At 42.6% G+C, this 25,230-nt stretch overlaps 1 protein-coding gene across 1 annotated transcript in view; it reads right to left on the bottom strand.

Moving 5' to 3' along the window:
- Positions 1-680: 680 nt before the first annotated feature.
- Positions 681-25,230, bottom strand: part of igf2bp1 (insulin-like growth factor 2 mRNA binding protein 1) — a 51,303-nt gene continuing 26,753 nt past the window's right edge. The window contains exons 3-15 of the mRNA XM_076080034.1: positions 17,044-17,092; positions 12,917-12,968; positions 10,843-10,906; positions 9,665-9,955; positions 8,584-8,718; positions 4,886-5,008; positions 3,996-4,131; positions 3,738-3,860; positions 3,041-3,157; positions 2,366-2,440; positions 2,109-2,240; positions 1,843-1,956; positions 681-1,187 (exon numbers count right to left, since the gene is read on the bottom strand). Coding sequence (XP_075936149.1) covers positions 1,032-1,187; positions 1,843-1,956; positions 2,109-2,240; positions 2,366-2,440; positions 3,041-3,157; positions 3,738-3,860; positions 3,996-4,131; positions 4,886-5,008; positions 8,584-8,718; positions 9,665-9,955; positions 10,843-10,906; positions 12,917-12,968; positions 17,044-17,092 — 1,567 coding nt within the window. The 3' untranslated portion in view covers positions 681-1,031. The remainder of the gene's footprint in view (positions 1,188-1,842; positions 1,957-2,108; positions 2,241-2,365; positions 2,441-3,040; positions 3,158-3,737; positions 3,861-3,995; positions 4,132-4,885; positions 5,009-8,583; positions 8,719-9,664; positions 9,956-10,842; positions 10,907-12,916; positions 12,969-17,043; positions 17,093-25,230) is intronic.

Here is a 25,230-nt window from a genome sequence, read left to right as displayed (position 1 = left end):
TTCCGCCACACGGCGAATTGTGGAAAGGGGGCCCTCGGTGCCTCCCCAGCCCACAGCCCCGTTGTAGGCTATATTATGCTACATATCATAGACGAGGGACTGGGAAAAGTACAGAAGACCCCTTTTTTCTTTTTTTAAAAAGGCAAGGCGGCCAGACGCAGCATTTCTTAACATTTACATGAAGATTATATATTTACAACCTCATATTTTCTTCTAAACTCTCCGCTATTCGGAGAGGTCTTTTTTTTTTAAAGAGCAGTGTTAACATCTGCGGCCCCCCTTCTAGACTTTCATTGGCTGGCGAGGTTAGAGGGCGAGTTGGGCTGGCGCCAGACCCCCCCCCCAATGTGCTGCTGCGGTCGGTTTCCCCGCTCCCTCTTCCGCCTCACTGCATTCTATCGATAATAGCTCTGAATAAAACATTTCTATATATATATCTCTATGTTTAAAAAAAACACCCTTAAAATATAGGACTGACTGCAGATGGCGGGAGAGGTCGGTAGGGGACAGCGGAGGAGCGAACGGGGCCCCTGCTAGTGTGTCTCCGCAGTGCATGTGGACCCAGGCGGACGAGTGTTAAACCCGTCCGATGCAGGATCTGTGAAAGCTGCAGCGGGTGAGGAGCTGGCTGCAGCCCTACTGAGGCACACTAGGAGGACGGCGCCCCCTCCCTCTCTCCATCCCTCCTTTCCTTCATCCCTCCATCCTCACTCAGTCTCTCTTCTGGCCTGGCATCTGGTTTCTGTTCTCGCGTTACATTTTATCTTAATAATCTTAATTTTTTTTTTTATTCATTTCATTTTCTGATTTTAAACATCTTTCTCTCCGGCTATCGGGCGTACTCCCTCCCTCTTTATGTCTCTCCCTGTCTATCGCTGGGTCCATGTGTCGCTCTCCTGTATCCGTCTATCCGTCTGTCAATCCGTGCGTCTGTCTGTCTGTCTGTCTGTCTGTCTTTCTGTCTGTCTGTCTGTCTCTCTGTCAGGCGGTGGGGGGCCCCACGGCATGTGAGGAGGATGGCAGGGGGATCCTCACTTCCTGCGCGGCTGGTGGTCCTGAGTCACTCCCTGCGTGGGGCTGCCCATCTCTGTGAAGCCCTGGGGGTTAGGGCTGGGGCCCGAGCCCATCCCGCCTTTCTGTGGCTGTTTGACCTGGGTCAGGATGTCCCGGATCTTCCTCTGAGCCAACTGGAGGACAGAGGACAGATGAGAATGGTTTGTGGCAAATTGAAAGCTACACTTGGTAAGGATCTGTGGGAATAAATATACAAAGATGGCGACTAGCTGGTGAACATAGTGGAGCATTTAGCAGCTAAAGAGACAGATATTTCCATCAGGAGGTGGTTAAGATCAAACCAGAGCATCAGGGAGACGGATAACCGGACTTGTATTTGTCAGGTGGCAAGAAACAGGTCTCAAAACCAATTTGCTAATCAACTTTAAAGGTGATTGTTCAACTGTATTTTACATTACTTTTACAGAGTTGTATTTAATATGTTATAGCAACTGGCTGCAGTGTTAACTGTGCAACGTGCTACTGATTAACCATTAAGTTAAATTAGCTGTCAATGATGTAATTTGCTAATATGTCAACGACAGCTGTGGCAAGAGTCATCTGACAATAACATGAATTCATAGGTTTGTTACTAGATTATACTTGTACCCTTTTTCAGGGATGGAAATGCAAAGATCCTAAAGATGTCACTGCATTTGACGTTTGCATTGGAATTCCGATGCGTTGCCGGTCTGATGCACAGGATATCAGTATGCTGTTCTGTTACAAATGAATGAATAAGTGACGAGTCAAAGCTTAATGACGGAGGCGATGGAGTAGTGGGAGTACCTGGCTGGCGTAGAAATGTCCATTGATCTTCACAATGACCTGGTCATTTTCATCAGGTGTCTGTTCCCTGGGGACCACCACCTCAGCCGCTGTCAGGTTCTGAAGCTCATTCACCTGAAGACACAAGTTGTTGTTTTTTACTTTAAGAGGAAGTAACAACCTGATGACAGAACCTTGTAGTGTTGAAGACACTTCAGTGGGGCAGGATTCTCGTTGTGGCAACCATATGCGAGAGGGGGCTGAAGCGAGAGGTTCGGGTGGCTTACCGTCTTGCCCCCCTTGCCGATGACCCTTCCTGCTGCAGCGGCGGCCATCTTGATGTGGGTCTCCAGTTTGACCTCCTCCTTCGGCCCGAAGAAGTTCTCCTCCTTCAGTTTGCCGTAGATTCTGCCCTGAGCCTGCAAGAGGGAGAGGAAGAGGTTAATGATCCTTTTTGATATCGCTGGATCATAACAGCAGTTTGCTACGCCCACATCGACACAAAATAAATGGGATGAATATTAATCAGCAGGGAATGTCTTACCTTAAACTGAGCCTCTGGGGGTCCTGTCACAACCACCATCCGCATTTTGGAGTCTGGAGCTTCAGCTGGGGCGATCTGGAGGAGAAACACATCACTTATAGACACTTTGTCACCCCCTACACTTCAAGCTATGACGCTCTAGGTACCCCTCTAGCATCCGTTCTGGACGTGTCAGGGGCGGCGTGTCAATTTCTGCTTGTTACATGCACGCGGTCTCTTTTCACAAAACACTTGCGACGTCGGTTGACATGTGCCTTCCATAATAACGGTGGTCTAAAGCCCAGTTTGTAGTCGCGCTTGCCGCCGTAACACGAGCCACTGCAGGTGGCGTGCAAGCTCCAAGCGTGAACGGGGGCGTTCACGCTTGACGCGCTGTTCGTTGCATTGTTCTCCGAAATGCCACAACGCAACAAAATGAACTGTGAGGAATCAAAAAGACAACCAGTGTAACCGGCAAAAACAGCACAAAAGGCTAGTGTCGTCTTTATGTGTTCAGAAAATGGCATTCACAAAAAAATTACAAAACACATAGTAATGATTTAGGGAAACCATAATCGTCATACAAGCATTTCATGAACCTAGATTATAGTAGTTTGAGGATAAGCGGAAACTTAAGCGAGACCCCTCGTGGTACTGCGGCGTGTTTGGTGGAGCGTGTCGGGCCCCGTCACTGACCTTGATGGAGGCCCCGGCGAAGCGGCTCAGCTGCTTGATGTGCTGTCCCTTCTTCCCGATGATGGCTCCCACTGCCTGGGCTGGGATGTAAACGTGGACCGTCTCCTGCTCCGGAGCCTGAACACACACAAAGCAGAAATGTCATCACAAATAAATCTGTTACAGAAGCGATATGTTGTTATTGGGACTTCACGGGGAACTCCTGTGTTTTCAACCTGGATCCTATTGTCCCACGTTTTGGTGTCTAAGTGACTAGAGGGGGATGACTCCAGCATTGAGGGACAAAATAATCAGTACTCAATCAAGATCTTTGAGAGATTTGTTTTTTAAACTTTTTTTCCGCTCTCCAGTTTGATTGTCTGGTTATCTTTAGCTTATAACCTTTTTAGTTAATGTATATTTATGGATGGTGTATATCTGGATGCATGCATCGATGTATACATGCACATATAAATATTTGTGTTCATACATGTGTGTATCTGTAAGTGTATATATGGATGAATACAAAGTATCGTTTTCCTCTTTTCTTTCTCGTTTGCTCACATCGTGTATAAAGCATTAAAAAAAAAAATAATAATAATTTGAAATGCATGTAAATACTGACCATACTGATTCATGACTTTATTGCGATGAAGTTTTTTTTTTTTCTTTAACAGAACTGTGTAAATAAATGCATGAATGAATTTGCAGTTCTTACACCGAAGCAACCGTAGGGGGCGCTGCCGGACGCGTTTCCAGGCGGGGGTGGAGGCATATTGGAGGAGGAAGGGAAGAGGCCCAGAGCACCCAGGTTGAGCCCAGGGATCAGGTGGGTCTGTTGCTGAAGAGAAGGAGGCTGCAGGTTAGAATTCATCTCAAGCTTTACAAGTCTGTGTGTGCACTAAACATAGCATGGAGCCCGAAAGTGTTTAATATCAAACGAATAAATACGTAATAATGGAGCGAGCAGACTCACATTCATGGCGGCGATGTCGTTCTCGTAGGCCTCTCTGACCTTCTTCATGACCTCCCCCTCGGCGTTGGCGCAGGCTTCGATAGAGCCTTTGACTGTGATGGTCCTCTCTGGATTGTACAGCGTCAGGTCCTGAAGACTGCACACATTACAGAAGAGGGAGCGCATCAGTTTATTTCAAAGTGACCAGTTGCTGTAAAGCGTCTCTCAGTAACTTGATGAACGTGTATGTGTTGTATATATTTTTCCATCCAATAAATTACCTTATTATCCCAAAAAAATTAGGTGAAAGTGATCTTTTGCTAAGCCCCGCCCTGCCCGCAGCCACTACCACAGAGCCCACACTGTCACTAACTGCAGTCCACGAAAGAATATCTAATTTTTGTAAAAACGAAAAAGTGATTTCAGACAGAAAGGTCTACAATATGAGTTTGAAGGAGATGATCATGATTGAAACTGATTCAGAGTAAACATGAACCTCCACATCACCTGGAGATCCAGACAGAAGACAATGAAATTAAAGGACAACACTGTTCCTTTAAAGCCGGGCAGGTCTTTATTCACTGTAACAATCATCAAAAAGCAGCATGTGTATACATTAAGTATACCTTTAGTAGCTAGCGTAGCACAGAAGCGGTAAGGCAAGTTAATGATATGCTAACGTACTCTGCTAATGTTAGCTACACAGGTTTTACGCAGAAACGTAACGTTTTAGGAACCCGTATCTTCTTCCATCCTCTCTGATAATAGTTGTCGGACCCCGGTCGGAGCCGGCCGATGCTACGCTACGCTACGATTGGCCAGTCTGCGTTCGAGAGGGTGGGACTTAGTGAAGGGTCAATAAGGTCTATGAAACCCAGCGTGTGTGTGTGTGTGTGTCATGTGAGTCTTACGGGGAGATGGTGATCTTGGTGTCCGTGTCCTGTTCGACTTTTTTCAGGTTGCGTCCTTCCTTCCCGATCAGGCGTCCGACAAAGTTGTTGTGAGCCAGAATCTTCAGAGGAACCTCATCAGCACTGCAAACAGAAAAGCAGCGGTCATGTGGGAGGAACATTTTCATCTCTGTGCCCATCTGTGCGAGATAGAGAGCCTTCACTAAAACTTACAGGTAGAAATTCTAAATATCTACAACTTTGATTATACTGGTCAAAAATAAATGTAAGATATCTTTAGATCCCTAAAAAGTATAAGTGACAGCCACTTATATTTGACATTCGATAGCTCGACTGGAGATGTGTCATCAAAATCTGTAATTTAAGTCTTCCAGACGAGTTATTAATTAATTTTCTTAAAACATGCTCTACCAAACGGTTTGATTGTATTTTCATGTTAAAGGTAGTAAAGACAACAATATTATTAAAATGCAATATTTGCAAAGAAATTGAAAAACAAATCTAAGCTTTCATTTTTGTTTATATGATGCATTGAATGTTTTTTTATGATGTTTCTTGTATGATTTTTTTACTGTCTAAAAACATGCTCGACCAAACGGTTGAATTCTCATTTAGTGACAAAGGTCGTGATGCTATGATGCTAAACTGTCCATTTCTATGAAATAACTAAATCACTGTCAATATCATTTATTTAATGGTATTCTATTATATATTTGCTGAAAATAAAGATACTATATATATATATATATATATATATATACACACAGTGCCTTGCGTAAGTATTCACCCCATTGGATGTTTCATCCTTTTGTTGCTTCTATACATGAAATCATGGTCAATATAATTTGGCTTTTTTGACAAGAATTTGCCAAAAAAACCTCTTTAATATCAAAGTGAAAACAGATTTCTACAAAATAATGTCAATTAATTAAAAATATATAAGGTAAAGTAAAGATTGCATAAGTATTCACCCCCTTCAGGTCAGTATTTAGTAAATGCACCTTTGGCTGCAATCACAGCACTGAGTGTGTGTGGATGTGTCTCACTCAGGCTGGCACATCTGGACACTAAGATGTTTCTCTATTCTTCTTCAAAACAGCTCAAGCTCTGTCAGGTTGCTCAGGGATCGGGCGTGAACAGCTCTTCTCAAGTCCAGCCACAAATTCTCGATTGGATTGAGGTCTGGGCTTTGACTTGGCCACTCCAGAACATTCAGCTTGTGGTCTTTGAACCATTCTCTGTAGCTTTTGCTGTATGCTTGGGGTCGTTGTTTTGCTGGAGAATACATCTTCTCCCAAGTCGTAGTTCTCTTGCAGACTGAGTCAGATCATCCTCCAGGATTTGGCAATATTTTTCTGCATTCATGTTCCCCTCTACCTTTACAAGCCTTCCAGGGCCTGCTGCTGAGAAGCATCCCCAGAGCATGATGCTGCCACCACCATGCTTCACGGTGGAGATGGTGTGTTTGTGGTGATGTACAGTGTTTGGTGTTCACCAAACATAGCATCTAGTCCAGGGGTGCCCACACTTTTTCGGCTTGCGAGCTACTTTTAAAATGACCAAATACCTACATTAAAAATGCTGAATATCTATATCTAGATAGATAGATAGATATAGATAGATATATCTATATCTATATAGATATATATATATACACATATTGAGTATACTTTATGTTTACAATATATGTTGGCGTACCTTGCATAACTGCATGAACCCTTATGGCACAATACAATTCTGTACATGTTTGGTCATTACCTTACTCTGATGACTTGCACTGAATGGAATTGGCCAGAGTTGCATAGTCCGGACAGTAGCTGCTGGTAGCCCGCCTCAAGCAGACTTCAAATGATCATCAGTCATGGTGGAACGGTGTATGGACTTAATGTTCTTCATGTGTGAAAAGGCTGACTCACATAAATGAGTAGAGCCGAATAATGCAGTCAAGAAGGGATCACATGTCCTCATGTTTGGGTACTTTTCCTCTGTGAGAAAACTGTCCATGAGCCCTGGACTTCAGCTGAATGTCAGCTTGCAGTGTCAAAATCTCATCCTCCACTCCAGACGGGTTCAGGTGAAACAGCGTTGCAATGTTTGATGCGAGTGAATCAACCTCAATATCTTCCCCAAATGTGCAGCACATAAGTGTAGCGACTGGCTCGAGTAAAGCAAAGTCTCGAAAGCGTTTGTCAAACTCTGACAGACACTTGTCAATCTGCTCTGTGTAGCGCGCACAGTCAAGTTACGCACACGCCTTCCGTTGAGTCTCCAGGTCTGACGCGAGGTTTTGGAAGTTTCCCAAATCATGGCGCTACAGCTTTAGCTTCTTTAGTAGAAATAAATTGGAAGGCTAACTAATTAGCTCGCCGGAGTTTTGCAGTAGCTCGCGCGGTTGACTGCGCATACGTGGTGACCCGTGTGTTACAAAATCATGTGGCAAATGCCATGAGGACATCTCATTTTTTGTGAATGGCATACGATCTACCCGCACTACCTCCTCGACGTATTGGGCACCCCTGGTCTAGTCTGATGGCCAAAAAGCTACATTTTTGTCTCATCAGACCAAAGAACCTTCTTCCAATTGACCTTGGAGTCTCCCACATGCCTTTGGGTGAATTCTTTCTACAGTGTCTTTCTCTTTGCCACTCTCCCATACAGCTTCGACTGGTGAAGAACCCGGGCAACAGTTGCTGTATGTACAGTCTCTCCCATCTGAGCCACTGAAGCTTTGAACTCCTTCAGAGTGGTCGTAGGTGTCTTGGTGGCCTCCCTCATCATCAGTCCTCTTCTTGCCCGGTCACTCAGTTTGTGAGGACGGCCAGCATCTAGGAGATTTAAACAAGTGCCATCCTCCTTCCATTTCTTAATGATGGACTGAACTGAACTCTGTGGGATGTCCAGTGAGTTGGAAATCGTTTTGTAGCCATCTCCTGACTTGTACTTTTCAATGATCTTTTCTCTGAGTTGCTTGGAGTGTTATTTTGTCTTCATGTTGCAATTGTAGCAGGAATACTGACGAACCAGAGACTGGACCTCCCAGACACAGGTGTGTTTATACTATAATCACTTGACACACATCAACTGCACTCAGGTGATTTCCATTTCACTACTTGTGACACTGCTGGCATCAACTAGCTGGACTTCTGTTGAATTAGGTCAATCACTTTAAAGGGGGTGAATATTTATGCAAACACTTATTTTACACTATATATTTTTAATTAATTGACATTATTTTGTAAAAATCTGTTTTTGCTTTGACATGAAAGAAGCTTTTTTTGCAAATTCTTGACAAAAAAGCCAAATTATACTGACCATGATTTCATGTATAAAAGCAACAAAAGGGGAAAACATCCAAGGGGGGTGAATACTTATGCAAGGCACTGTAAATATATCAGTATGATTTTTCATTGTTTCTGAGATGTTTTCAAGCTTACTGTAAATATCTAGAATAAATTCTTGGGAGTAATGTTCGTACTGGTAACAATACTAATGTCATAGTAACAAATTGACTTATATTGGTATACTAGCATTATACTAGCATAACAATACAGGCTTTATATTGTACTTTCACCATGAAGCTACGGCTCAACAGTTCATTAAATTAAGTTAATTAAAAAGACACTGGGGTCTGTTAAAAAAGTGATTGCCCCAAAGGAAAAGAAGTCTTTTTTCCTGAGTGAGGACATGAGAGGACATACGTCTTGGTGTCTTTGGCTTCCTGCTGCATGATGTCCATGATCATGCGACAGGCAGAGGAGCAGCCCTCGGGTGTTGAGTGGATGCTGATCGGCTTCTCAGCAGCGCCTGCATTCTCCTTGCGGTGCACGTCGATCCTGCGGGAAAGACCAGAACCACTTTGTTAAGTCCCCGGGTCCAGTACCTCCTGAGTTCAGTTAAAGGTGCTTATTAGGGGAAGACACTACAGGTGTAGAGGGAAAACATTTGACCCAATCCATATCGCCATGAAGCTTCCCCAGTTGATTATTTACAATAAGACAATTACTTCATACGTTTTTCTGAAATGTTATGTTTAAATACCCTAACTAGGCATTATCTTATTAAATATGTGCTCATTTGCATACATTTTCAGAACAGAAATGTGAACATTGGATAAAGCCAAGTTCACAATTCTCATTTTAAAGACATGTTTTGTAAAATGATATTTTGAGGACACCACAGGTGAAAAGGGTAAAAAAAAAAATGTAACTAAAAGATATCACCATGAAATTGTCTGGCCAGCCCGAATATGCAAATAAACAAAGTAGTAAAATAAAGACCTAAATGTGTATTTTGATGTTTTCTTTCCGCTAGTCTGACAGAAGACGTGGTATGGAAGCTAAATAGCCTCTTGCTATCAGTAAAGAATCATTATTGTGGGTTTTGTCTGTTTTTTCATTGCTCGTGATTTATAGGCGCATTTAGAGTAGAAATACACCTTCAATGTATTTGGTTATTTGGTTCTGAACAGATTTAACTCGATTAGTATTTTGGATGATGGGCCGATGGCGCGAGTTTGAGCCGTGAACAATCATGGAATTCAGGCTTTGTTTTTCGGTTGACTGAGTAAAGCCATTTATTTCTGTTTGCGTGTTATTTTGATGTTCTGGTAGACAAGGGCAGAAAGGGATACATGGTTTGTCGGTTACAAACGTAGGATAGAAGCGGTTCAGTTTGTTGTTGTTTTTGCGGCATGCAGCTGAGTCACAGACGCACTATTTTCCTCTGTAACAACGCTTCACCGCTGAACACGCGCGGGTCCTCACAGACGGGCTCACTCACTTGCTCTGCGTCTGCTTGGTGATGTTGCGGATGGTGGCGCCCTCCTTGCCGATGATGGCTCCGACGTACTGCGTGGGCACCAGCAGCCGCAGGGGGATGTCGGCGTGTGGCGGCTTTGGGGGCATGCCCGAGTTCGGGGAGCCGCCGCGGGGCCCACCCCGGGGCCCGTAGCCACGCCGGCCATTGTCGGGCCCCCGCTGGCTCCCCTCCTGCTCGGAGTTCTCGTCGGGAATGTAGCAGACGCGCAGGGCGTTGTTTTCAAACTGGTACAAGTTCAGCTTCTGGATGGCTCTGAGAGGGACACAGAACATGAGCATTATGGATTTCTAAGCATAGCTTACAGGTTTGGTAATTATTAGCATCAAGCTAACAGTAGCAGCAATGATAATAACAGAATAAATTTAGAGCCTGCATCGAATAGAAGTGAAATGGGGAGGATGAACTGTACTCCACCTAATATCTTGTAAACAAGCTTAGAAATAGTGTTTAAATTCAAACCAGATTTATTTCTAGTTTAGAGGGTATGATTTAAGGTTCGTTTCATATTTATTCTCATTATTGTCTATGCAAGATATTCCTCATTGCCAGTATTTTTGGTACATTTTGTGCTTAGAACTTTGCAGAACATACAAACTTCACTTTATCTTGCTGTTAATACTTTTGTAGAATGTTAAATGTTACTTGAATGTCATTTCATAGTGTAGTAATACTACACCTACAGAGAGATCGCAATGCTTCTGAATTATAAAGGTGTAGTTCCTTCAAATGACCACTAGATGTCACAAGTGGAGCGTAGAACATACAACTTGCTGAACATCTCAATTCTGTTTTATTGACTTATACTTAATTAAAATAAATAAATTACAATTTGAGGCATCTTTTTTTTCTTATTTTTAGATTGGAACGTTATTTTTGTGATTAGAACATTTTAGAAGTGGTTCTTTAGTTAGAGTGTCTGCACAGATCTCAGGTAGGGTCAAACTGGCACCAGAAAAAAGAAAAAAGGCTATGATGTAACATTCATGAATACATTTAAACTGAACACAGTTCTTTTTGTAACGCAGTATTTTGTAAAATGTTTGTTTACATTTTTTAAAATGGCACCAAGTGCATGCAGAATTTAAAAAACCGATGGAAAACCTTTCAAGAGGATGTTAAAGAGGAAGAGAGAAACTTACTGCCTGGCGTGCTCCCTGGATGCATACGTGACGTTAACCACTGCAGTCTCACTGTCTGTGTTCACTGAGAGACAGACAGCATGAGTTAGTTCATTGATGGTTGCTCGGACTTCTTCTAGCTCCGGTACATACATTAGGAGTTGTTTCAAAGTAAAAGCACAGAGTGGACTGCTGGAGAAACAAGGTTGCATCCTCACATCAACGCTGAGGCCGATTTCCCCATACTTGACCTCTGCACAGGTATTGATCCATCAACTCAAATCAGAGCTCTTTCAACCTAAACCTACCTAAACTCAAAGCCTGAATCGTCACATTTTGATTCTGACTTTAAACGCAATTGCGAAAAATAAAGCTTGAAAACACAACCGTTAAAATCAATTAGGAGTGTGACGTTGTACGAAAGAGCAATCATTTCTTGGTCTTCTGACGAAGCAATGTAAGTCCAGTAAATAAAATAAAAATAAAAGCCATTGAACATATTGTTATAGTATTTTTTTTTAGATTGTGTTTTCCTAATATTCTATATTAATTTTTCTTGATTTCAGCAATACTTGCTTATATTTTTAATTGTAATTTCTCTGTCTTTGTGTATTTAATGCAATAATACACCAAAGTAAAGTCCTTGTATGTAAACAAAAAACCTACTTGCCTATGAATCGGATTCTGACTCAGATTGATTGATTAGTCAATCTACAGAAAAATATTCTGCAAGTATTTTGACCATCAATTAATGGTTTAAGTCATTCTTCAGTTCCAGCTTCTAAATTAGGACCCCTTGCTGCTTTTCTTTGTCTTAACATTTGATGACATCAGCTTGAGCTATAGAAAACAGTGACGGGCCTTTTTCCCTTTACTCTGACATTTAACGCACCAAACGATTCATTCAGCGAATTAATCGATGACTAAAATAAACAGTTGTTTTTCTCTTCCAAGTTCATCTTGGCTCATTTAGGGAAAATCAGGTCGACATATGTGCTAATGTTTTAATAAACTCATTTTTAAAAATATGTTTTTTTTCAAGTAGATCTTCCATTTTGGAGCAGCAGGTGTTTGGTGTTATTATTAGTGCTGGGCAAGTTAACGCGTTTTTTTTTTATAATTAAGCGGACATTTTTAACACAAGAACCAGCCGGCAGCAAGCGGTGAACAGCTGTTTGTGTGGCGTCTCTTCCGTCTCCTTCACCTACATTCCCCTGGGTCCTAAGTCCCTCCATGTACAGCTTCTTATCACGCTCTATGTACCAACGTACATTTATAACAAATACCACACATATTACGGTAATCAGCGTTGCATATGTGTCTGACCAAAATACCAAAAAAAGAAATGATTCATTTATATTATTTTTTAAGACTTTTTAAAGTATTTTTGTTTTGGAATATGTATAATAAGCATATCATTTAGTTATCGCTACTGAGAATTTAACAAACATAACAAAAAGAAGAAAAAAACATGACATGATGAGGTTTGCAGTTTTCAAGGTGTATATTTAAATATCATCTCTTACACACATGAAGATAAAGTTGTAAACACTGGCTGAATATCTATTATCAGAATCATTATAACTGTATTATAACTGCTACTGTGTAAAGGGAATACTGCTGTTAAAAATAACCTTAATTGTTTACAGTGTTTGCAAACCAAATGTTATTGCACGTTTGTTCATATAGCAGTACTTTTAAAATACAAGTGCGCAATACACTACTTTTGAATTCATTATTGAATGTTGCGCATAACAATGCAATTAATCGCAAAAAAATCATGCGATTAATCGCAATTAAAAATTGTAATCGTTGCCCAGCACTAGTTATTATATTTACACGCTGTAGACCAGTTGAGACGGAGAAACAGCTGAGTCAGGAGTAAACGCAGGCTGTGACATGGACAGAGTCCCTCTTCACTGGGACACAAAACCACTTGGTGGCAGCAAAGCAGCGCATATAGAACCACGATGTGACGCGAGTGGGAACTCTTTATTAAAAGGTCTTTCCTTGCTTGTGCGGGTCTAAATGGGCCACGTGTGTGTGTCAGCCGTCTGAGGCGTTCACAGACCCGAGTAAAGCTCAGGAGTCTCACCTTGTTCACAGTTCTCTACGGTTCCACACTGAGCCAACAGACCGTCCAGCACCTGGAACACAGAGAGAGAGAAGAAGAAGAAGAGAGATTAAACCAGGAGTGTCAGAACACACCTGAGCCCAAAGGACACATAAAGGTGGAACCACAGTTTAGTTCATCGTCTGATGTGAAAGGAGCACCTGCAACACACGAGGTCCAGTTTGATCTGTTGATCTTGATGTTATTATTTCTGAAGGACTACCGACTGAATCAACTTCTGTATCCTCAGAGAAACATTTGTGCTTATTTACTCTAAAAACATTATTCGTTATTCAATTAATGTCATCTGAAAAAAGAAACAAACTGATTATTATTATTGTTCGTTAATTTGCCGATTATGAAACATTACAATCAATACTTTTCATTTGATACAAGTTGCAGATTTTATCCTAAATTCAATCCACATTAGTGCTCAACAGCGTATTTACCAGCCTTTGATGTAGTGTTCAGTCATTCGTTGTATTTCTAAACCCTCATTCATTCAAACCAGTTCATTTGTCTTTCAATGCAAAAGCAGAGACCTTGGTCTCAGTGTGGGCCCCTGTCAAAATAAAAGGTTGACGTTTTCCAGTGTGTACGTCTGCCCAATACTTTGAACTAGGACCCATGGCAAACAACTCCAGAAATAGTTTCATCTATTCACACTGCACAGGATATTTTGACACGATCCCAATACATTTGGTATTTTTGAAAAGCACCAATTAAAACACAAAACAAGGATTTGAAGTCATTAGGGACAAAGTGATTGATTGAAAAAGTCATGAGAAATTCCAATGATAGAATGAAGCACATGTAATATCTGGGAAGGTTGTTCGTTCTCGTCACGGTGATGGGACAGTGGAACTAACCTGCGTCTGTTATTTAGTGATACGTACATGTGATTATTATTTACATAATTTACATAATAATCATTTTCATTGTGTGGAATCCTAAATGTCTCCAGCAACAGACTAACCTTTTATTTTTTGTTTTTTTGTGTTTTAAAATTTGATTCTGAATCAGATTTCAACCTTTGCCTGCGCTACTTAAATCGGCCATGCTTTTATTTTGAAGTAAAAATGTTTCTAGTGTCCCTCCTTTCTGCTGTGAGAAAAAAAAGCTTAAATTCTTTGTATTTATGAAGGAACAAAAAAAAGCTATAAAAATAATGACTGTATGCGATATCTTGAAAGAACGTTGTACGCTCGCGTGTTAGTTTCTACTTTATTTTACGTTGCATTTGTATCGTCTTTGGTACTGCTCTTCTGTGTAGATTTTCTTTGGGGGAGTTTGCAATGCATCATCTAATGCTTACTTTTCATACAATGTTTGCTGACAATTTGAAATAAAGTTTTAAAAAAACTATATATATATATATATATATATATATATATACACACACTGCTGTGACCTCTGGCCCTCATTAAAGGTTCAGCAGCATGGAAGTGACATGTTTCTGTCAGCTTTGCGGAGAGACGTCGCCCTCGTGTGGACACTAGCGATGGGATCAGAGCAGCGGAGAGACGGAGGAGGAGAGGGAGGCAGTCTGACACACACACACACACTCGCTTGCCAGAGGAGGCAGGCCGCGTGCGACATCCTCACAAAACAATAAGACACGCACGCGCACGCGCACACGCACACACACACACACACACACACACACACACACACACACACACACACACACACACACACACACACACACACACACACACACACACACACACACACACACACATGGAGCTTATTGATCGGCCCACATTCCCATCTTCTGCATTCAGTCGTGTTTGACGAGTCAACAGATTAACAGTGGGAGGGAAACAACGAGGAGTCGTGCTGTTCTGAACACCGGGTGTCTCACAGCTTTATTCCGGGTAAATGAGATGAATTTTGGTTTGGAACATCAGCCGGGAGAGATGCTATTCAACGTCAAATATTGAAGCATTTAAATGCGTCGTTGCTTCCATATCTACAGCGCTGTGCATAATGCTGCTGTAGCTGCTGTGCACGTTTGCAAGCTCAGGCGTTCAGCTTGTCCTTTCAGTGGAATGCTTTATTAGTGTGTGTGTATGTGTGTGTGTGTGTGTGTGTGTGTGTGTGTGTGTGTGTGTGTGTGTGTGTGTGTGTGCCACCGACTGCCAAATGATTGGATTAAACTCTAAAAAATATTTCTTTTGGTACTTTCCAAAGCTAGTTATTTTTATATCTAAATGTGCACGAGAATTTAAATAAATAAACATGAATTCAAACAAAGTATAATCTTAATGGCCATTTACGATTGAATATCACGACACGTCATCTCATGATCAGCTGTTTTGCCTCTGTTAGCTGAAAGTTGATCTTTTTATTCTTTTTCCCACTTTATGAATAAGGTGTGGGAGACCAACCTGCGTGGTCAAAAGCTCTGATGTGTGCGGTGATAAAATACGACCCTGAATACATTTAATCTGGGCTCATGGTGGCAGGTAGTGATGGTGAGGGTAATATTTGCTATTGGTCAATAATCACAGCCCAGGTTATTTACTCTCCTTTTTTTTGGTCATGTTATGTCATTTTTTTTCACTCATTTATTTGGGAAGGGGGTCCTCGGATATTTTCTTTAACAATCAGAAGAAGTGCAGGTTCAGAGCCCCTGATGTAAGGCCCTTTACACTGGATTCATGTGATTTTGTGTCCTGCAATGTGAACCCTTTGGTGATCAGCTTCCTGGTTAAATATGACTATAGTTGGTATTACCTAGAGAACATAACGGCAGCAATTACTCAAAGATCAATAGGCCGGAGATTAAAACGGTTAGCCACGAGTCGATCAATACATGACTATTAGTTCACGTTCAATTCTGAATCGCTGGGATTCTATTACAATCGACCTGCAGCTTCGTTCCCATGCTGAGCTGCGATTTTTAGTTTTATTTGGTGTGAGCCATCAAATGTGATGAAAGATTCACAGTCGAGGCAAATATGACCCGCATGCATACAAACACACGCCTCAAGTGGTGCAAATATTTACAGTGAGGTCAGCTTTCAAACTTTCTTTAGTTTCTTTTTTTAGAGCTGGTACACAAACGTAACTCATTTCACTAATTGTTGGGTAGGAATTCCCAACTTGTCACACGGACGTTGGGTCAGGACCTCTTGGTGTTAGCGCACTAGGTACACAGTTGCACTTGGGTTTAAGGCAACGAGATATACTTGGTTGAGGTTAGTAAAGGGTGGTTTGGGTTGCTCTGGGCCTAAAGAAAACATACAGAATATTCTGAGAAAAGTCCACAAAAATAGTGAGAAACTGGACGATAAAAAAAGATGAATAGGCTCACTCAGCGCATGATTGGTTTTAATTTGGTCAACTATAAATGTGGGCATTGTAAAACTGAACCAGACTGAGTAGAAAACAAACCAAAAGTCTGAATTCCACTCTGATTCAGATGAACCCTCTGAGCTCTGACTGCAGTTCAGTCAAAGTTTCACAGAATTGTTGTCACGTGACTGTTGGTCTCAGCCGAGTCAACCATTGCTTCCTCGTTGCACTGAGCAGCTCAGAATGTGATGTTGTTTTTACAGGATCCGTTTAGAGTCAACAGTCTATTTGGGGCGGAATTGTAAATGAGACATGTAGAATAAAATCTTTTTGATGAAATCTCACAATTGTAAGCTTAGTTTCGGTCGCATTTTCTGACGGAAGCGTTCGTCACACGTGATGTGTTCGATAACCGTCGGAAAGATGAAAACCTGAAGATTAGATGGGGCTCAGAGGGTTACGCCAACGTTGATTTTTGGTTTCACACGAAACACAAATGACGGTCTCCTGGATGAAAGTCCTGTGTTATGCATCCCGCTCGTCTTTGTACTACATCCGTGGCTCCGAGCCTCTAATACAGTACATTAGGTTCACATTAGAGTTAGTTGAAGGCCTGGATGCGTATGAGGCCTATGAGTCGGTATCGGATGCCGAGGATCCGGGACAAAACCTCTGTATTCTAGGCGCCCTGGGAACGAGCCCAGGCTGGAACGTGATGCGGTTGCTGGCAGTGTGAAGTCACAGTAACAGACTAGATGATCCACAGCAAGAAAAAAAAAAAAGGAAAGAAAGAGGAAATAGGAACTAACCTCCCACTGCAGGTGAGGTGGAATGTTTCTGATCTGCAGTTTCCTGGTCCTGTGGAGAGAAGAAGGAGTTAAAAGTGATACAGGGGCACTGAACACAAGTCCAATTTTGGGGTCTTTTTTGGGGGGGGTTATCTTTGTTTGTTAGGAAAATGATACAAGCGATACATGTTAGCGGTCCAGAAAAGCAACAATTGTACGGCATTTTCACACCAGACTGGACCATCCCTGGTTACGTACTGTTTCAATCTGATGGGATACATCCACTTATGCCTTTTCCTTTAGCAACTGAAACTATACACTTATTTCTGGTACAAAGATGCAGAAAGTTCCACCAGCAACTAGAATTACCATTGCCAAAAAAAGTGTTTCGTCAAGTCACAGTGACCTTTGACGACCAGATTCTAAATCAGTTTATCCAAGTCCTTCCGAATCCAAGTGGACGTCCAAGGATCAAGGCGTTCCCGAGACATCATGAGGACGGCACGCCGTGAGGCCACAGTGACTTTGACCTTTGACCACCACGTACACACGGTAAACTCACAAAACATCAGAAAACACAATTCTCAGTCTTGAGGCAGACACCTTGGGCGAAGCGGGACGTCGTACTCACTGCATCCTGGCATCGATGGTGACTAAAAAGGAGTGCAGCACTTCAGTGATCAGGGTTTCCAGCTAATAAACTTACACATCAACACATCCACGGTCAGGGTCGGCCAGGGTTTGCTGGCCCCATTTTGTAAAGGTGCAGACGATATCCCTACTGAGCCGTTTACATGGCTAATGGAAACTCATATTCCACCAATATTCACGTTGACATGCAGCCGTGTACACTCACATTATATCGTCTGCCGTGGCGGACTTGTTCAACCGAGCAGCCATAGCCTTTTTTTTTTTTCAATCCTTCAACCACCTTCTTGTAAAAGGGACACATTACAAAAACGTGTTGGTAGTCTTTCATTAGACGTAGGTGTGTGTCTCCTTCCTGATCAGAAATGTGTGCTTTCCTTTTGGCCATGCATCTCTGCAAACTGTCGTCTAGTTGGTTTGAGTACAACCCAAAGAGCTGACCATGAACTGCCGTTAGAATACCAACCGAGACGCCTGTTCTGAATGTGCTGTATGCAAGTCTGAAGAAATGTTCCTTAATCAGACAACGCCCCATTCAGAATAGGGCCTGAATTGGAATAGCGAAGCGGAATCTGCGGTTCCGTCGGAATATATTGAAGTAATAGTGGAATATTACTGTGAATGTAAACATCACTGTTGGTTTGTTCCTCTACACCAGGGGTCCCCAACTGGCGGACCGCAGTCCGGATCCGGACCCAAACGCAGTTGCATCCGGACCCAGAATCTCAAACCGATAGATCATTTGGAAATATACATACTTGAAAGCGAGTTTATACTTTAACCGGCGCATCTTATTCAGCCGTTACAGCACTTGTTCAGCGGTGCAGGAAACACACCGACCAATGCGTTGTAAATCACATCATGTGATGCAGCTCAGCCAATCAAATATGGGCATTCTGACACGTTTCCTGACTCGAGTGAGATTTACACACACCATGTCACACTGGGCTGAGACAAGGAAATAGAATGAAGAGCAGGAAAATTGCGCCGATCAGAGAAGTTATCTCACATGACGTTCTCCAAAAAGAGAAACGTGTTCAGAGAGAATATAATTTATAAGCAAAAATGAACAGAATCTTATATGTTAATTCTTCCCACAGGCAGTTAAAACCAGCATGTCTCATAACCGTAACTATTGATAAAAGCGGCAAATGAAGCGCACTACGAGGCAAAGCACAACTCTTTTGAATAAACGTATCCACTCACATCTGAAATGAAGACACAGAAAATAAACCTAAGAGCCCAAAATGATCAGAATCCTAACACATTAGTTCACTGTTCAACAATGATGTTAATAGAGAGAATAGAGCTGAAACAAGTGGTTTAATAACCACACATCAAGTCCATGCTCACTGATTTCTCTTTTTAGATGACAAAAATATTTCACTTCACACCTGAATGAACTGAATTTAAAGCTGCAGGACAATTCAGTGAAATAAATGTTTCTAAAATGAATTACTTTATTTTAAAGATGCACATTTTTGAAAAGCTTTCTGTTATGTCAGTTATTCTTTAATCCAGCCCTTATTGTACTTGAAATTTATTTATGTATTTCTATGTATTATTTATAATCCATCCAGTTAAATTTGAAAACTGAGAATAATAATTATATATATATATATATACACATACACACACACACACACACACACACACACACACACACACACACACACACACATACATACATACATACATACATACATACATACATACATACATATATATATATATATATATATATATATATACACACACCTCTTGTATCACCCCGCCGCGTCGCCCATGAGGATCCTGATATCCCTCCACCATCTGTACCGCCATCTCTCTGATCCCAGATCAACCACTCGAACACATCCTGTTCTTGGCTGCCTGTACGGATTCCAATTCTCACGTGACAACTTAAACGTGTCGCAGGTAAGTGGGTGGCGGGGCCAACGGGGTTTCCCCGTCTACTTCAACCAACGCCCCCTCACCCGCCCCCAACTGCTATAGTCCGCCATTATGGGGCTTGAGCTCCAGTTGTTGGAGAAAAACCAGTGAACCAACAGCGAGTAGCGGGACAGCATCCTGTGCAACCACCCACGCACTCGGTGGGGGAAGGGTAGCCCGCCGAGTGGAAGGCGGGCGGTCGTGCATGTGTGCGAGGGAATCTTAATCCTGTACTTTTGCTAGGAATCATCGCTTGCATCGGTTTTTGTTTCCGTGTGTGAGCTGGTTTGGTTATTCCACAGAAATCTCGTCCTTCACTGTTCCTTAAAGCCCTTGTCCACAGCGATGACCCTCCTCCCCCACGAGGACTCTCATGCTTGGGTATTGCTCGGTGACAAAGGGATTTTTATCACTTGTGGTTTTATTATTGATTCTGCCTTTTCAATAATCGTTGGCCTTAATCTTTGGCAAAACTAAGTTGTCTGACTGAAGGTAGTGCATGTGAAATGTAAGCATGACTATTTTCACATAAAATGCTTAGAAACGAGTGGATTCTCCAGAATCAGACTGTGTAACAGATCTTAACACCCATCCCTACATAGGGACTATTTTGTTTCTCCATCTGTTGCATCACTGCTGCACCTTTGACCCGTGGCCCTCTTCCCGACGCTGCTCGCATCAGTGCAGCACTCCATCTTTACTGCCCTTTATCCGACCCCCGCACCCCACCCAGCTGAGCATCAATGGGCCCAAAACCCAAACAACAAGCAACCCCCCCCCCCCCATCTCCACCTCCCAGGCTAAAACCCTGCCCCCAAAACCCCCCAGGAGGCTCCGACACAGATGAATAGTCTTTTGTGCGTCCAAAATACCTGACACCCCCCCCCCCCCCCCAAAAGAAATGTCTTTTGATCAGTGATCAATGCTTTTCTATCATCACTAGCTCCACCCAACCTGCCAAACAGACTTGTTTTCCACACCTGATAACTTCTACCCAACACAAGAAAACAGTCATCATCCCACCTTACCCACCACCCATTATCCTCTCTAGTGCCCCCCACCCCCATCAAGCAACCAATAGTGAACTAGCTTGACCCCTACCGCCGCCGCCTGCCACCCCACGGCCCCTCCCATTGGCTGAAACCATGGCAACAGGTCAGGAATGGGCGGGCGGAGATGAAGAATGGACAGGCGGATGGACAACATGCTTCGCATTTGCTTACGTGCTCCTTCACTCATCTGTCGTCTTTTTTTTTTTTTATCATTTTGAACATCTTTGGTGGCATTGAACATGGTGGCGACCCGCCTCGTTGGGTCTCCCACCATCTGTCACCCTGAGCTAAATGTTAAACAGACACTTATTATTGCACCGTTGAATGGACTCCATGGATTAATTGTACATAATCCTAACATGACAACAAAGCTGAGTACAATTGGGAGAGTTTGATTGTCAACATGTTCCATTTGAAATCTATCTAAGAATCTAGACCCCTCATCCCCGACTCATTGTGTGCAAAGATGGAAACGAGTCGTCAGAGAAGCTTGAAAACAGTTTAAAAAGGCAACCGTTTAAAAAAAAAAAAAAGCTGGAGCTGTTGATGTTTCCTCAGCTGTGAAGGTATTAAATCCATGCTCCACTCTGGCCTCCAGCCAAACAAAGGGAGTGGAGAGAATGAGGGGAAGACAGAAAAGAAGCCAAGAGAATGAAAAGAGTGAGGTCTTCAGAGGAGGAGGAGGAGGAGAGAAAGGCTTTGCCTCGAGGAGGGGTCAAAGGCCACGGGTTAGAGCTCTTCAGACCAGACAGAAGGAGCCCTGGGAACACAGCGAGGCATGTCATTGTGTGTGTGTGAGGGGGTTTCACTTTACACTTCCATAGCTAAAATGTTCAGCTCTTCATACTTCAAAAACTAGAATATACGTGTCCTTCTAGGTTAAGTCACGGCCACCGTCGGGTCACACCAACAGGTTCCCTATGAAAGAGACTCCTCCTCTACCTAATGATGAGCAGAGGGATACACCACACACTCATTACTACAGCGACACCGGAGATGTGGAGCTAATTGCTAATTACACTTCCAGTCTGGGTGCTACTGTGGGACTAATCCAGCTGGGAGAGGCTCTATTGCGCCAGTAACGTTACATTAAAGAACAGAAAAGAGCGATGCAGGATGAATAAAGACTGAACAACAAAAGGTATTTTGGTCAGACACATATGCAACGCTGATTACCGTAATATGTGTGGTATTTGTTATAAATGTACGTTGGTACATAGAGGGTGATAAGAAGCTGGACGGGGAGGGACTTAGGACCCAGGGGAATGTAGGTGAAGGAAACAGGAAGTGACGGAGCGGAAGACACTCCACACAAACAGCTGTTCACCACTCGTTGGCCGGTTGACCGGCAGGTTCTTTTCGGCGTTAATTAATTAATGCTTTAACGCGCAAAAAAAAATACCGTGACATACCGTGAAACCGCCGGAATCTTACAAAATACCGTGATATGCATTTTTGGTCATACCGCCTAGCCCTACCGTCTGCTGTCGTTTACTGACTCTCCGATAAACATCTCCATTCATCCACACTTCAGGCATGTGTGAGGATTTCTCCTAAATTCACTAAAATTTCTCATTAGATAATGCATCATTTGCATATTCAAACATAACTTTTCAGAACACTTGTTATCCAGAACTCTCTTCAGCAGCTCTTACAGACACCAAACTTTACAGTTTCATTCCTCTCGATATTCTGAAGGTTTTTACAGAGGTGTTTGTTCATTCATCATTCATAACCTCACCTCAATGTAAGTAAATTGGCACATATCTAATAAGATTATGCCTAGTTTGCATATTTAAAATAACATTTCAGAAAAAAACTTGTAATACAAAAGATAATTGTCTTCATGCAAGTAATCAACTGGGGAAGTTTCATGGCGATCTCTATCAGTTACTAGTTAATCTGCTTTAAGGACGGAGACAGATTGAGGGATTACGTGTGTGTGTGGGCAGTATTTTACTCCCACTGGGAATTTTCAATGCCATAAAAAAAAGGCATGTTTGACTGACTCCTTTCCCAGCAGAGCGCTTGCAGCCCAGATGGCAGGTATTAACTGCTATTTTCCCGCGCTGAGTCAAGTACACGTGCGTACATAGTTAGATACTTTGAAAACGCAGATGAGCTTGAGTAGCGGAGAATTTGTACAATGTTTAAGAATCCCTTTACTCCTCCGTGATTTAAAGGAGGTCAGAATCCTGACCCTCTGACACCGAGCAAAAACAGAACCAAGTGCATACAAACGGTTCCTACTGATTACAACGTCATCAGTCTTCTTATCTTGTCCAACCGTGGTAAGAACGCATGTTTCCCAAAAACACCGAAACGTCCTTTTTAAAACCGGACATGGTGGAAAACTGTCCATTTAAGAGGCAGTTAAAAGTAAATGATGGGGATTTTTTTACTGCTCTGTCCACATCTGTAACTACTGTTTAGCGAGGCACATGAAACACACGTGTACAATATAGCCATCACCTGCTGCCGTTACAAACCCGGAGCCAACGCTGGCTGCACGCCGGAAGAGCACAAAAGTGCAGGAGGGGGGGTTAAATATTTCATAAGAGCTACCTAGCCAGCATGAAAGGAACAAGTGGGGACCTTCAGCCAGCGAGCGCACCAAATCCTCCTATCGTCTAATCCCAGCTACCGGTCCTGCCCATCAGCTAAAATACCTCCACAGCTCCCCCCGCTGACTCCTTCCAACCATCACCACCGCCATGACCGTGGTGGTGAAGAGACAGAGACAGATTCCATGATGGCTGACCTGTGCGGCGGAGAGAGAGAGCGTACTGCCAGCTGTAAAATATATGTGGAAATGCACGAGTGTGACAAACAACTCTTAGGGAAAATGGCAAGTGTGTTTTTTTCAATCGCACAGTGCGAGGAAGTGGCGAATTAGTGACGTCTGACAGCCAATGTCACAGCCAGTAGATGTGGAGTAAAAAGACGAGGTTACAGCGCATCCAGCCATACATCCCTCTGTCTCTTTCCCCTGTGAAACCCGACCACTTCCTGTCATGTTGTTGATAATTTAATACACATTTCCTTGCATTCACTTTAAAAATAATAAGTAAAGTCTCCAACAAAACTGATATACTTATTCTCCAAATAAAATATAGTTAACTTTTTTTTTTTTTTAACTGTTCAATTAAATGAATGTTTTCTTTGGTATTCGTGTCCTATACAGATAAGCAATGAGGACTGCTGGGTAATATGCATGTTGATGCTGTCCAATGTCAAGTCTCTATTTGATCATGCGACGAAACAATACAGTATATGGTAACTAGTCCAGAAAGCTTTTCTCTTTGACCTCTTTACTTTCCCGGTCCAAAAGCCTGAGTAACACATGTGTGTGTGTGTGTGTGTGTGTGTGTGTGTGTGTGGGTGTGTGTGTGTGTGTGTGCGCGTGCTTCATAACTTGTAACTAGCATGCACTGGGGCCCGTTGTAACTACCTTACGCCACTATCAGCCAATCAGGGCCCCGCTACGTTGCTTCCATTTCATTCAGCTCCTGCACCTTCTCCTTAAAAACAAGAGACAATCCACACCTCCCAACACAAGTGTGTGTTGTGTTGCAGCCTTTTCGGTGGCACAGCAGAGCAGAGGTAAGAGAGGCGAGAGGGAGCGGTGCTCCCATGATAGCTGTCAGCACTCCCTGATTGGCCCAGATTTATAGGGGAAAGGTCGTCTCCCTCACTCGCTGTGGTCTCATTGGTCCACTAAACCCTACTTAAGGGTGAATCTTGTCCAATCAAAATTTAATAACGATGCTACCGTGAGCACTGCGGAGCGGCCTGACAGCTTGGATGCTATGTGCAAAGGCACTCACATAATTATGCAATATTTATATATATATATATGTGTGTGTGTGTGTGTGTGTGTGTGTGGGAACCATGAATAACCTTCCCTTATATTTTCTGTACTTCCACTAACTTATTGTTACTGCTTTACATTACATGATTCTTTCATTTACAGTTTCTTAAAATTAAAAAAATAATAATTTAAAAACACCTGATGATATGGATGGATGCTGCTTGTGGATTTACAGACTGTTTCAGCAACATACACCTTGTGCATGTGTAGAATATGACAGACATGCATACAGAATAGAAAGTTTTGTCCCTCTTTAATGAGACGTTATCATAGAAAAAGATGTACGTTTAGCCTAAAGCTGTACGAAAGAAAGGGAGATTTTTTTTCAAGATTTAACATGACATGTTAGAGAGCAAGGGAGGGGGGGGGGGCCTCAGGTCTGGAATTAATTTATGGTAAAAGAGGGGGAGGGGGGGTGCAACAGTATGGGTCAAAGTTCAGGCTCTGTTCTACTCTGACCGCGCCTGCAGCTTGTGCGGTATTCCTCCATTTTGCAGCGGCGAGATCTCCATTTTGAGGAGATGGAAGAGAGTCAGCCTCGGCCGTTATGTAACTACGGGGACTTTTTTCCTTTATTTTTATTTTTTTTAAATAAATTAAACATACTCGGCTTCCACCTCACTGTCCGTTTTGTGACGTTATTACCGCGAGAAGACCCGCCCGCTGATATAGCGTAACGTTACATTAAGAGAAGTATTCATATGT

The sequence above is a fragment of the Anarhichas minor genome, unplaced genomic scaffold, assembly GCF_050575085.1.
Source record: "Anarhichas minor isolate MPS153535 unplaced genomic scaffold, ASM5057508v1 ptg000007l, whole genome shotgun sequence".
NCBI lineage: Eukaryota > Metazoa > Chordata > Actinopteri > Perciformes > Anarhichadidae > Anarhichas > Anarhichas minor.
Note: the sequence above shows the minus strand (reverse complement) of the source record. Positions and strands in the feature narration are given on the sequence as shown.